Genomic DNA, 13,594 nt, shown 5'->3' on the forward strand with positions numbered 1-13,594 from the left:
GTCTTGATTTTTTCTTCGCAGATGTCTTTATATACAATTAAGCTTTTATATTATTCTTTCAGATGTAGATGAGTGTGTATTAGATACAGATAATTGTGCCGAAAACACATCAACATGTAGCAATACCGTTGGCTCGTACCTATGCAGCTGTCTTGATGGCTATATTGGAGATGGAGAGACTTGTCAAGGTTTGCTTGATTAGTGTCTTGATTTTTTCTTCGCAGATCTCTTTATATATAATAAGTTTTTATATCATTTTTTTTCAGATGTAGATGAGTGTGCATTAGGTACATATAATTGTGCCGAAAACACATCAACATGTAGCAATACTGTTGGCTCGTACACTTGCAGCTGCATTGATGGTTACTCTGGGGATGGAGCGACTTGTCAAGGTCAGCTTATATTTGGTCTGGTATCGTATCGAGCGAAACACACGCAGGGATTATGCAAAGTGCGAGTAGTGTAGCTGACACCTAAAGCAATAACGTTTGTTCATGTGATTGTAAGGATGGTTATTCCGCGGATAGAGTGAATTGTCAATGTGTGCATGAGTCGTGCCATACTAGTGATGTGGCGTATAATTTCCTTGTTAGTTTTCAATGGCTGCCCCTATTTCCTCCAGCGCCTGAAAATCAGCAGCGTCAATTTGAACATGCGCTCGGCATCAATTCCCAGTGTTTTCAAAACGGTTAGACATTTCATACGATATATTTAGTATTCTCAGGGCATAACCCAAATTTCAGTTTCATCTCACGAATCGCATGAAATAATATATTGTAATGTTACGATTTTATCAGCATGTATAAAATAGAGAAGGTGCGGACAAAAACCATATCCGCAAAACTTTGCACCTATCTATGAAACATGGTCTTTTGTGCAAGCGTGATTACTGTCACTGAAATTTCATCAAATCCTCAACTTACATTCATTATAAAAATTCGTCAAATTATTGTTCGGTATTTTATATGGTAGTTTGTGGAATAATTCACATTGGAATATATTCATTGTAGTTTTCTTAACTTGTTTTAGATGTAGACGAATGTTTAGAAGAATTTCATAACTGTCATTTCAACGCAACATGTGGCAACACCAATGGTTCCTTTCATTGCGACTGTGTTGTGGGTTATGCCGGAGATGGTGAATCTTGTACTGACATTGACGAATGCGTGGAAGATTTTCAAGAATGCCATATTAATGCAACATGTTCCAATGATGAAGGGTCCTACATTTGCGAATGCGACAATGGCTATTCGGGAAATGGGAAATCTTGTACAGGTCTCATAAATGTCCATTTAAGAATTTGTTATACTTCATTCATTGCGTAATCTAATCTCCTCAGATATCGATGAATGCGCCAACAATATGCATAATTGCCATTCAAACGCCATTTGCATCAACGACGACGGATTATTTGTTTGTGTATGTGGCCCTGGATTCACTGGAAGTGGGGAATCATGTGATGGTAAATTTTGAATCACGTCACAACTTCGTTATAACCATTTCTCAAATTTTGTTCAATATTTTATAATGCATTTAATGGAATAATTTGCATTGCAATTATTCATATAAATTTTCTCAACTTGCTTCAGATGTAGACGAATGTTTAGAAAGGCTTCATAACTGTCATTTCAACGCAACTTGCGGCAACACTGATGGCTCTTTTCTCTGCGATTGTATTGTTGGTTATACCGGAGATGGTGAATCGTGTGCAGACATTGACGAATGCGTGTTCAATTTTCACGACTGCCATGGTAACGCAACATGTACCAATGATGAGGGATCCTACATTTGTGAGTGCGAAAATGGATATTCGGGAAATGGGAAATCATGCACAGGTATCATAAATGATCATTTACATATATGGAATATATATTTCATTCCGTATCCTGATTTCCTCAGATATCAATGAATGTTACAACGACTTACTGTTATGTTCTTGATCTTGTTTGAACAGTAACTCATACGACGAGGTTGCAATATGAAAATCAGTCTATTATCAGCAGCACTTTATAACAGGCGACACGATCCAGAGTGCATTTAAACGAAAGGCGAGTAGACAACAGAACACAGGGTATAAGCACGACACACGAGGAAATAATGATTTGCGGTATTCGCTAATCCTAGACATATAAAGGAGAAACGATACCAACGTAAAATGCACGAACATAACAGTCCTCCCCTGTAAATTAAGAGTACATGGTCATTTACGTTGGCCGATAGAAATCAGTTTGCTTTCTAATTCTAAACGGATAACGTCTGCCCGACGTTCGAGCAAGACTAGCTGCAAGACGTTGTGCCCTATTCCTGACCAATGGTTGCTCTGCTTGCGATTGCCAAGGTTGAGCAACTTCCTGTGCGGCTGTATTATTGCAAGCTGAAATCAAGCGTGGACGGAGTTATGGTTCTTAGGCCTTCTCCAAGACCCATGATCGGTTTTTACAATGTACACAACACGTCCCAGTATTTCCGTCACCACGTCAGCAACCCACTTTGGTCCGCGTCAGTAACTGCGAGTAACTCGAAATGAGTGACCAATTGTCTAGGCGTAAGTGGTTCCGATTTGTCGATGGGCGAGCACAAACTTAACAAATTGCGCGGCTGCCGACCATGTAAAATCTCAGCGGTATTTTCCAGTCTACGCCCGGGTACGTAGCGAGAAGTTGAAACCTGTTCCCCCGTCGCTCCGCTTCCCCGTTGGAGGCAGGGTGAAAAGACGGTAATACGATATGACTGATTGCCAAATTAGAGCAAAACGTATAGAATTCATTCGATGTGAATTGCGGTCCGCCATTCGCGGCAATTGTTACGGGCAAGCCTTCAATGGAGAAGACTTCCCTCAAAGCGTTGACTACACACAAGGTTGTGGTAGATCCGATATTCATTACTTTAACGAAAGGATATTTCTAATGCGCATCGACGATGATAAGAAACATTTTGTTTTTTATTGGACCTGCGAAATCCAAGTGAATCCGTTCAAAGCTTTCAGACGTTTTTAAGGCCATTCGCGATACTGACGATCAGGCGCTTTCATTACTTTACGGCAAGCGTCGCAACTCTTCACGAGATTTTCAATGTCGCGAATAATGGAAGGCCATGCGATGTAGCGTCGAGCAATCTGCTTCATTTTCGCGATACCTCAATGTCCTTTGTGCCACAATGATAAGGCTCGCGCTCGAAGTGACTGCGGAATTATTACGCGCTGAAAACCATCAATATTGAGCATGACTATGTCTTCGTGCAGAGAAAGCGAATTTTTGCGAGAGGAAAACCAAGTCAATCATCAACGTGCGTCTTTGGACTCCAATTATCATAAGTGACGGATAATTTTACTTACTAGTTTCATGGCTTTGTATTTCAGTGTCGCGTCGCGAATTTCATTGCGAGGTAACGGTAAGCCATCAAATGCCATGTCAATAGTGTGAACGATCTCCGCGTTTTCACGGGTTTCCAGCTCGTCAAATTCAGGGTCTGGACCCTTTGGTAGGCGAGATGAACCGTCAGCGTTTCCGTGCTGATCGGTCGGTTTAAATAGTGCGGTTTAAATAGCGAATGTCATATAAGCCATGAGCGTTTGTGCCCATCGCTGTAAGCGTTGCGCTGTAATCACAGGAATTTTCTTGTCCGTCGAGAAAATAGCTAAAAGCGGTTTGTGGTCCGTTACGTGCGTAAATTTTCTACCCTACAAGAATTGACGAAATTTAGTGACTCCGTAAATGATTGACAGAGAGCTTCCTTCTCTATTTGAGAGTAGGATTTTTGCGAATCGGAAAGCGTTTTCGATGCGTGCGCGATCGGTCTCTACTTGCCATTGTGCTCGATTAAGAGGACAGCGCCGATTCCGAATTGAGAAGCATCCGTTGACAAAATGAGATGCTTGTTTGCATCATATATCCGTATTTCAAATGAATCTCGCATCTTTTTGAAGAAGACGGTGTAAGGAAGCGGCTTTATTCGTAAAATTAGGAATAAACGCGCGATAATAATTGACTTTGCCCAGGAATGCCTGTAGCTGGCGCACAGCCTGAGGTTTGGGCAACTGTCTGATTGCTTCAACGGATTTGTTAGACGGGCGTTTGCCGTCCTTGTCAATTATGTGACCAAGATACCCGATACTACTTTTGAAAAATTCACATTTCGCGAAGTTGACGGTGAAACCGTGTTCGGTGAGGCGCTCAATGAGTAGTGATAAGTTGAGAAAATGGTCGCGGTCGTCAGTGCCACTAACGACTATGTCATCGATAAAACTAGCAACACCGGGTAAGCCGGCGATCATGGCATCAATATAATGTTGATAATTTGCGGTACTTTGGGCGTAGAAGCCGTAGATAATAAAGTCAGCTGATCCGGGAGAATGCTAATCATGTGATTAAAAAACTGCTAATCGGGACGCATTTGAGGTGGAGATAATAAAGTTAGTTAACAAACGATACCAACGTAAAATGCACGAACGTAACACTTACACAATTGTCATTCGAATCCCACCTGCGTCAATGACGATGGATTCTTTGTTTGTGTATGTGACCTAGGATTCACTGGAAACGGGTAATCATGTCATGGTAAATTGCTGTAAATGACGTGAACTTTTGGTTGAGACAATTCATCAATATGTTATTCAATATTTCTTAATGTATATATTGCAATGATTTGTATCCGTATATATTCCTATAACATTTTTTCAATTTGTTTTAGATGTAGACGAATGTTTAGAAGGAATCCCAAACTGTCATTACAACGCAACTTGCGGCAACACTGATGGCTCTTTTCTTTGCGAATGTACTGTTGGTTATACCGGCGATGGTGAATCGTGTACAGACATTGACGAATGCATGTTAGATTTTCACGATTGTCATGGTAATGCAACATGTACCAATGATGAAGGATCGTACATTTGTGAATGCGACACTGGATATTCGGGAAATGGGAAATCTTGTACAGGTATCATAAATGTAGGGTTACCATATTTTGGAATCGGGAAGCGGGGACACTGTATTGACCCATAAAAGTTTGTTTCCCGAAATGAAAACAGCTGATTTTGAAATATTTATTGGAAATCTTTTTGTGTTGTCTAAAAAAACGTGATCAATTTGACTCGACCCTGAATGATCCGCCCGAACGACCTCATTACCTATTTCGCGTTACGTATCCCGACTTTCAGTTTCAGGGCAACTTCTCTTGTCGGCGGGCCGGATATAGGAAAATTAAGTACTTGGCGTGCCGGATTGCTGAATCGGGTACATTATTCGCCCATTTATCCACATATACAAGGACTACATCGTATTTAATGAATGTATTTTAACGACAGTAATGTTACTTCATCTCTCCGATAGTGACGAAGACAATGTGCATTTTAGAATAGCATTGTCATACAGGCGCCGCCATGTCTGCTGCTATCTGATCAATCCACACACGGTGCAATCCCTAATTAAGATTTCAAGGCGTCTGATAAGCCCGGTACCCCAGATTTACCAATATATCAATTCCTTAGTGCTGAATAGGTGACGAGATAGCGTCGTTGTTCAACTGTGTGGCCTAGTTAATCTCGATATTGGATTCATGCGGACCGAGTCCTCTACGAAATTTGAAAAGTGGCCCGCGACCCGTTTTGAGTTGGCGACCCCTTGCATAAACACAATCTTACAAAAGCCTAGAAGTGTGCCGTGCTACAAGTCGGCGGTTACGGAATCAAAAATAAGAAATACCAGTCTGGTGCAAATGACTATTGGAGTCGACAAACACCATGATTGCCACAAATGACATTAGGGTTGAGTACATCGTAAATGCCGATAACGCAAGCGTTTTCGCATCGACGAACTTACGCGTCAGCTCCACTCTCGCACGCTGCGCATGCACGTATATAATAACATACAGTCACTAAGATTTGACGTAGTAAGCAATCAGTGGGGAATCTCGGCAGATTGGGGCCGCGGGTCACATTATCATGTAAGACGGAAAACTGACCGCGGGCCAGACAAAATCCGTTCGCGGGCCGTTTGTTGCCCGCCCTTGCACTAGATGTTAAAGCTGTGAAGGAGGACGAGTTGCTAAGAAGGAAAACATTTAGGCGTCATCGGAAGACATTTTCGATTTCCTGAAATAGGAGAACAAATCCTAAAGGCGGACATATGGTAACCCTACATAAATGTCCATTTAGGAATTTATTATATATATCAGTGATTGCGTATTCTGGTTTCCTCAGATATCGATGAATGCGCCAGTAACTTACACAATTGTCATTCAAATGCCACCTGCATCGATGAGGATGGATTCTTTGTCTGTGTATGTGACCTCGGATTCACCGGAAGTGGGGATTCATGTGATGGTAAATTGGGAATGACGTCACAATTTCGTTGTAACAATTTTTTCAACTTTCGTTCCACACTTTACTATGTATATAGAGTGGAATATTATGCATTTGAAATATTCATACAATTTTTCTCAATTTGTTTTAGATGTAGACGAGTGTTTAGAACGTCTTCATAACTGCCATTTCAACGCAAGTTGCGGCAACACCGATGGCTCATTTATTTGCGAATGTGATAATGGTTTTACTGGAGAGGGTGAGTCGTGTACCGACATTGACGAATGCGTCGAAGGTTTTCACGAATGCCATGGTAATGCAACATGTGACAATGCCGAAGGTTCTTACATTTGTGAATGCGACGGTGGATATTCGGGAAATGGTAGATCATGTACAGGTATTATAAATGACCATTAACGTACATGTAATATGTATTTTACTGCGTATCCTGATTTCTTCAGATATCAATGAATGTTTCAACAACTTAAACAATTGTCATTCCAATGCAACCTGCATCAATGACGATGGATTCTTTGTCTGTGTATGTGACATAGGATTCACTGGAAATGGGGAATTATGCGATGGTAAATTGCAGTAAATGATGACATGATGTAAACGTTGGTTAAAACAACTCATCCATTTATTGTTCAATATTTCTTATTGTATATATTGTAATAATTTGTATCCGTAAATATTCTTATTAATTTTTTTCAATTTGTTTTAGATGTAGACGAATGTTTGGAAGGACTCCAAAACTGTCATTACAACGCTACTTGCGGCAACACTGATGGTTCCTTTCTTTGCGAATGTATTGTTGGTTATACCGGAGATGGTGAATCGTGTACAGACATTGACGAATGCGTGTTAGATATACACAATTGTCATGGTAATGCAACATGTACGAATGATGAAGGATTCTACATTTGTGAATGCGACACTGGATATTCGGGAAATGGGAAATCTTGTACAGGTATCATAAATGTAGGGTCACTATATTTTAGAATCGGGAAAGGAGGACTTTATCAACTCATAAAAGTTAATTCACTGAAATTGAAAACAGCTCATCTTGGAATATTTACTGGAAATGTTGTTGTGTTGACTGAAATAAATGTGATATCTTTGACTCGACCCCGAATGAGCCACTCAAACGACCTCATTACCTATTTCGGTACATTTATGCCGATTTTCAGTTCACCCTGTCAATTAGCCTAACTGTCAAAGCTGTAAGGGAGGACGAATTGCCAAAAAGGAGAACATTTTACCGTCCTCGGAGGACATTTTCGATTTCCCGAAAAAGGACGACAAATCCTCCTGAAGGCGGACCTATGGCAACACTACATAACTGCTCATCTCTGAATTAGTTATACATCAGTCATTGCGTACTCTGATGTCATCAGATATCGATGAATGCGCCAAGAATTTGCATATTTGCCATGCAAACGCCATTCGTATCAACGACTATGGATTCTTCGTTTGTGTATGTGACCTTGGATTCACCGGAAGTGGGCAATCATGTGATGATAAATTGTGAATGACGTCAAATCTTCGTTATGCCAATTTATCAATTTCTGTTCAATATTTCATAACTATTTAGTGGAATATTTTGAATATGTAAATATTCATACTATTTTTCTCAACTTGTTTTAGATGTAGATGAGTGTTTAGAAGAACTTCATAACTGTCATTATAACGCAACCTGCAGCAACACCGCTGGCTCCTCACTTTGTGAATGTATGGTTGGTTATACCGGAGATGGGGAATCGTGTATAGACATTGACGAATGCGTCGAAGATTTTAATGAATGCCACTTCAATGCAACGTGTTCCAATAATGAAGGTTCTTACATTTGCGAATGCGACAGTGGATATTCAGGAAACGGGAAATCCTGTACAGGTAGCACAAAAGACCATTTAGGTATGTGTATTTAATATTTCATTCCGCATCCTGATTTCCTAAGATATCAATGAATGTTTCAACAATTTACACAATTGTCATACAAACGCCACTTGCGTAAACGATGATGGATTCTTTGTTTGTGTATGTGACCTAGGGTTCACTGGAAATGGGAAATCATGTGATGGTAAGTTATTGTAGATGAAGTACACGTTCTGTTGTATTCAGTGGAATAATTTACATCTGTAAATATTCATATTGTTTTTCTCAAATTGTTTTAGATGTAGACGAGTGTTTAGAAGGACTTCATAACTGTCATTTCAACGCAACTTGCGGAAACATCGATGGCTCTTTTATTTGCGAATGTGATAATGGTTATAGTGGAGAGGGTGAATCGTGTATCGACATTGACGAATGCGTCGAAGGTTTTCACGAATGCAATGGTAATGCAACATGTGACAATTCTGAAGGTTCTTACATTTGTGAATGCAACAGTGGATATTCGGGAAACGGGAAATCATGTACAGGTATCATATATGACCATTTACGTATATGTAATATATATTTCATACCGTATCCTGGTTTCCTCAGATATCAATGAATGTTCTTACAATTTACACAATTGTCATTCCAATGCAACCTGCATCAATGACGATGGATTCTTTGTCTGTGTATGTGATTTAGGATTCACTGGAAATGGGGAATTATGCGATGGTAAATTGCAGTAAATGATGTAAACGTTGGTTAAAACAACTCATCCATTTATTGCCCAGTATTTCTTATTGTATATATTGCAATGATTTGTATCCGTGAATATTCTTGTATATTTTTTTCAATTTGTTTTAGATGTAGACGAATGTTTAGAAGGACTCCAAAACTGTCATTACAACGCAACTTGCGGCAACACTGAAGGTTCCTTTCTTTGCGATTGTGTTGTTGGTTACACCGGAGATGGCTATACGTGTACAGACATTGACGAGTGCGTGTTAGATTTTCACGATTGCCATATAAATGCAACATGTTCCAATGATGAAGGTTCTTACATTTGTGAATGCGAGAATGGATATTCGGGGAACGGGGAGTCATGTTCAGGTATCGTAAATGACCTTTTCCGTATATACGTAAAAATATTTTATTTCGTTCCCTGATTTCCTCAGATATCAATGAATGTTCCAACACTTTACACAATTGTCATTCGAATGCGACCTGCATCAATGACGATGGATTCTTTGTCTGTCTATGTGACCTAGGGTTCAGTGGAAATGGGGAATCATGTGATGGTAAGTTGCTGTAGATGACTACACGATTGCTTGCAACAATTCATCTAAATACTGCTCAATACTTATTAAAGTATATTTAGTGCAGGGGTTTTCAACCTTTTGTCGGTCGTGGCCCGTTTTACGGTTCAAAAATATCTGTGGTCCACCTCTTCTTAGAGTCATAGTAATGCTCAAAATAACGCAGAATTCTGCACTTGTAATGTTTGCAAATATCTAGTCGCGAGTTATCATGCTTTAGAAAATTTGCTGTGACTATGGTGAATTGAAAAAAAAAATTGAAAATAATTTTTGTCTAATCGATGTGACTATGGTTACCTTGGTTATGCGTATATAGGCTACAACAACAATGAAACAATTCGTACGTCATTATCAGGTAGTATGAAATAAAGCGTGATCCGTTCTCATGACATTTTCGTGCGTGCCTGCAATATGCAATGCATATACAATTTCTTAGTTCATTACGAACGTACGATCCACGAATCCACGAATCCACTGGACCCGACCATGCGACTGTGGTTTTAGGTTCATAATGGCGGCGAATAAGCAAACCTGTGATTACAAAACATTTCTGGGCCAGTTTCACATTTCCAATGTTATTGCGGTGAATTGGATACAGGAGAGCTGTGTAAAATGGACTTTTAACATTTAATTGCGCATATGCCTTGGCTGGTGACGTTACTGTGCCAAAATTTGCCATCCAGTGATACAATCAAATCATTTGGCTCTGACATTTGGGTACAATGTACATGTACAATGGTTTCCAATTAATGAATTCAATGCTAGAAATTTTTAGCCTGACTCCACAGATTAATGCACTGCGCTAAATCAGCGATTCGTTACAATTCGTTATGGTAGTGACGCATATTTTCTCAGGAAGTCGAAAACAGACCATAAATAGCAATTTTTAGGGCTATTTTCATGTTGCAGTAAAATGTACAACCGCAGTAGGGTGCACGCACACGCACATACATCACATGAACTTCAGTACCGACCTTACCAAATACCCGTTTTAACGTTATATTCACATGAAATATGATCCTGCCGGAATACCAGGTTACTCCAGCATTATCCTCCAGTCGTGGATTGTCATTATGGGCATAGAAAACATGAAAATTCGCCTTCGCCCCTCCCATTTTCAAGCTGTACATTGCCTACATACATCGTCTACGTATAATTCGACAATATGAATATATGTTTTGCTGGTATAATATGACAAATATAACTCTATTTTGGCGATCTACACTATTTTCTGAATATCTCTGCGGCCAACCTTAGTAAGATAAGTGGTATAATTTATATCGGTAAATACTCTAAATTTTTTTCTCAACACGTTTTAGATGTTAACGAGTGTTTAGAAGGACTTCATAACTGTCATTATAACGCAACCTGCAGCAACACCAATGGCTCCTTTATTTGTGAATGTATGGTTGGTTATACCGGAGATGGTGAATCGTGTACAGATATTGACGAATGCATGGAATATCTACACGAATGCCATATTAATGCAACATGTTCCAATGACGAAGGCTCTTACATTTGTGAATGCGACAGTGGCTATTCGGGAAATGGGAAATCATGTACAGGTATCATAAATGAACATGAACGTAGCCTATATGTAATATCCATTTCATTCCGTATCATGCTTTCTTCAGATATAAATGATTGCTCAAACAATTTACATAATTGTCATTCGAATACCACCTGCATCAATGGCGATGGATTCAATGATTTTTAATGTATTTAATGAAATAATTTTAAATTTCTCGACTTATTCTAGATGTAGACGAATGCTCCGACGGACTTCATACCTGTCACTACAACGCAACCTGTGGCAACACGGATGGCTCATTCGTTTGCGAATGTGTTGTTGGTTATACCGGAGATGGCGAATCATGCAGAGACATTAACGAATGCGTGGGATATTTACACGAATGCCATATTAATGCAACATGTTTCAATGATGAAGGTTCTTACGTGTGTGAATGCGAAAGTGGATATTCGGGAAACGGGAAATTATGTACAGGTGTCATGAATGAACATTTACGCATATGTAATATGTAGTTCAGGGGTGGGCAACATACGGCCCGCGGGCCGGATCAGGCCCGCGAAGGGATTTTGTCCGGCCCGCGGACAGTTTTCCGTTTTACATGATAATGTGGCCCGCGTCCCTAGTCTGCCGAGATTTCCCACTACTTGCTTACAACGTCAAATTTTAGTGACTGCATAGTGCATGTTTTTATATACGTATATGCGCAGCGTGCTAGAGTGGAGCTTACGCGAGAGTTCGTCGAAGCGAGAAGACTTGCATTATCGGCATTTGGGATGTACTCAACCCTAATGTCGTTTGTGGTAATCATGGTGTTTGTCGACTACAATGGTCAATTACACCAGGCTGATATTTCTTATTTTTCATTCTGTAACCGCCGACTTGTAGCACGGCACACTTCTAGGCTTTTGTAAGACGAAAACACTGCTTATACCAGGGATCGCCAACTCAAAACGGGTCACGGGCCACTTTTCAAATTTCGTAGAGGTCGCGGACCGCATGAATTCATTATCGAGATTTCTCAGGCCACACAGTTGAACAACGATGCTATCTCGTCACCTGCTCAACCCTAACGAATATATGCGTTGGTAAATTAGGGGTACCGGGGTTATCGAACTCCTTGAAATCTTAATTGAGGATTGCACCGTGTGTCGATTGATCAGATAGAAGCAGACATGGCGGCGCCTGTATGACAAGACTATTCTCAAAGCCACATTGTCTTCGTCATTATCGGCGAGAAATGGCTTTGAAGTGACATTACTGTCGTTAAAATGTATTCATTAAGGGCGATTTATTCCTTGTATATGTGGAATGTGGATAAATGGGCGAATATTGTATCGATTCAGCAATCCGGCCCGCCAAGTACTTAATTTTCCTATATCCGGCCCGCCGACTCGAGAAGTTGCCCGCCCCTGATGTAGTTCATTCCGGATCGTGATCTCTTCAGATATCAATGAATGTTCTAACAATTTACACAATTGTCATTCGAATGCCACCTGCATCATTGACGATGGATTCTTTGTCTGTGCATGTGACCTCGGGTTCACTGGAAATGGGGAATCATGTGATGGTAACTTTGAAATGACGTTAACGTTTCATTATAATAAGAGCAATTTTCTAACTAAAGCAAGAAATGTTTTATATTTTCTTACCTTAGAAAACCTAATTTTGAAAATTCGGTCCCCACGTATGTAACTAGGTGTTTTCGCACATAATGTTAGAATATTGTTACTTATTCCCATTTCCGTCTGTTCTTACGAAGTAGTTTGGCCTGAAAAAAACATTTCACTCAAGAACTGACAAATTGTTACATGAAAAAACTTCATTTTAACGAAATCAGGACCTATGAAGAATTTCAGTAGTCGCATCAAGCATTATGGTTGAAATAATTAAAATTGTTGTAATATAATGGAAGATACTTTCCTGCGTTCTCGGTTAGAAAGTGTCTGTCCTTACTAAGTAGCTTGATAAGAATGGAGAAAAATGTTCAACAGCAGCAGTTGTTGGCTGGCAACATTAAAGTTGTACTTACGCTGCTGGTGCCATACCGTGTTGCTTCTGACAATGTTGGCAACATCACAATTTTCATAATTCGCTTCTTAATGTAAGAACGAATGTCCACGCAGTCTTGCATCAGTTAGGATATTACTGTACTTCGAACATATAACACCATGTCAACCTATTTGTTTCATGCATATGTTTATGATTTGCAATGAGCAGACAATGGGTAGTCAACAATAAAGTAGGCTACAAGATGTCAAATGTCAAATGATAAGTTCACCGACTGTGAAAATATATACGATATAACGAAATGCAGGTTGCAAAATAATTTTGACTTTGTAGACAATTTTGACATTTTTTGACCTATTGCTACAATTTTGACAAAATTTCAAGTTTTCTTGAGATGTCTGAAAAAAATCGTCGTAGTTATAAAAACTCATCTAATTGCGCTGGTCTACAAATTTCAAAAACCAAATATGGGTAAAAATTTTGATGGTTGAGTTAGGCTAATTTTTTGTTGCTGAATCCAATTCTGAGCTCAAAATTGCTCTATCACGCTGTGCATCTTTCCCAAGT

The 13,594-nt window shown here is 39.7% G+C and overlaps 1 protein-coding gene across 1 annotated transcript in view; it reads left to right on the forward strand.

Annotated features, from left to right (window-relative positions):
* LOC145435020 (uncharacterized) overlaps positions 1-10,483 on the forward strand; it is a 39,129-nt gene extending 28,646 nt beyond the window's left edge. The window contains exons 13-28 of the mRNA XM_080312285.1: positions 63-188; positions 267-392; positions 1,030-1,275; positions 1,340-1,462; positions 1,590-1,835; positions 4,690-4,935; positions 6,197-6,319; positions 6,450-6,695; positions 6,760-6,882; positions 7,023-7,268; positions 7,946-8,191; positions 8,256-8,378; positions 8,473-8,718; positions 8,783-8,905; positions 9,038-9,283; positions 9,349-10,483. Of these exons, the coding sequence (XP_080168411.1) occupies positions 63-188; positions 267-392; positions 1,030-1,275; positions 1,340-1,462; positions 1,590-1,835; positions 4,690-4,935; positions 6,197-6,319; positions 6,450-6,695; positions 6,760-6,882; positions 7,023-7,268; positions 7,946-8,191; positions 8,256-8,378; positions 8,473-8,718; positions 8,783-8,905; positions 9,038-9,283; positions 9,349-9,485 (2,972 nt within the window). The 3' untranslated portion in view covers positions 9,486-10,483. The remainder of the gene's footprint in view (positions 1-62; positions 189-266; positions 393-1,029; positions 1,276-1,339; positions 1,463-1,589; positions 1,836-4,689; positions 4,936-6,196; positions 6,320-6,449; positions 6,696-6,759; positions 6,883-7,022; positions 7,269-7,945; positions 8,192-8,255; positions 8,379-8,472; positions 8,719-8,782; positions 8,906-9,037; positions 9,284-9,348) is intronic.
* The last annotated feature ends 3,111 nt before the right edge of the window (positions 10,484-13,594 follow it).

Source organism: Botryllus schlosseri, chromosome 3 (genome assembly GCF_051294905.1).
Source record: "Botryllus schlosseri isolate E-star chromosome 3, Bs_hap1, whole genome shotgun sequence".
Lineage (NCBI taxonomy): Eukaryota > Metazoa > Chordata > Ascidiacea > Stolidobranchia > Styelidae > Botryllus > Botryllus schlosseri.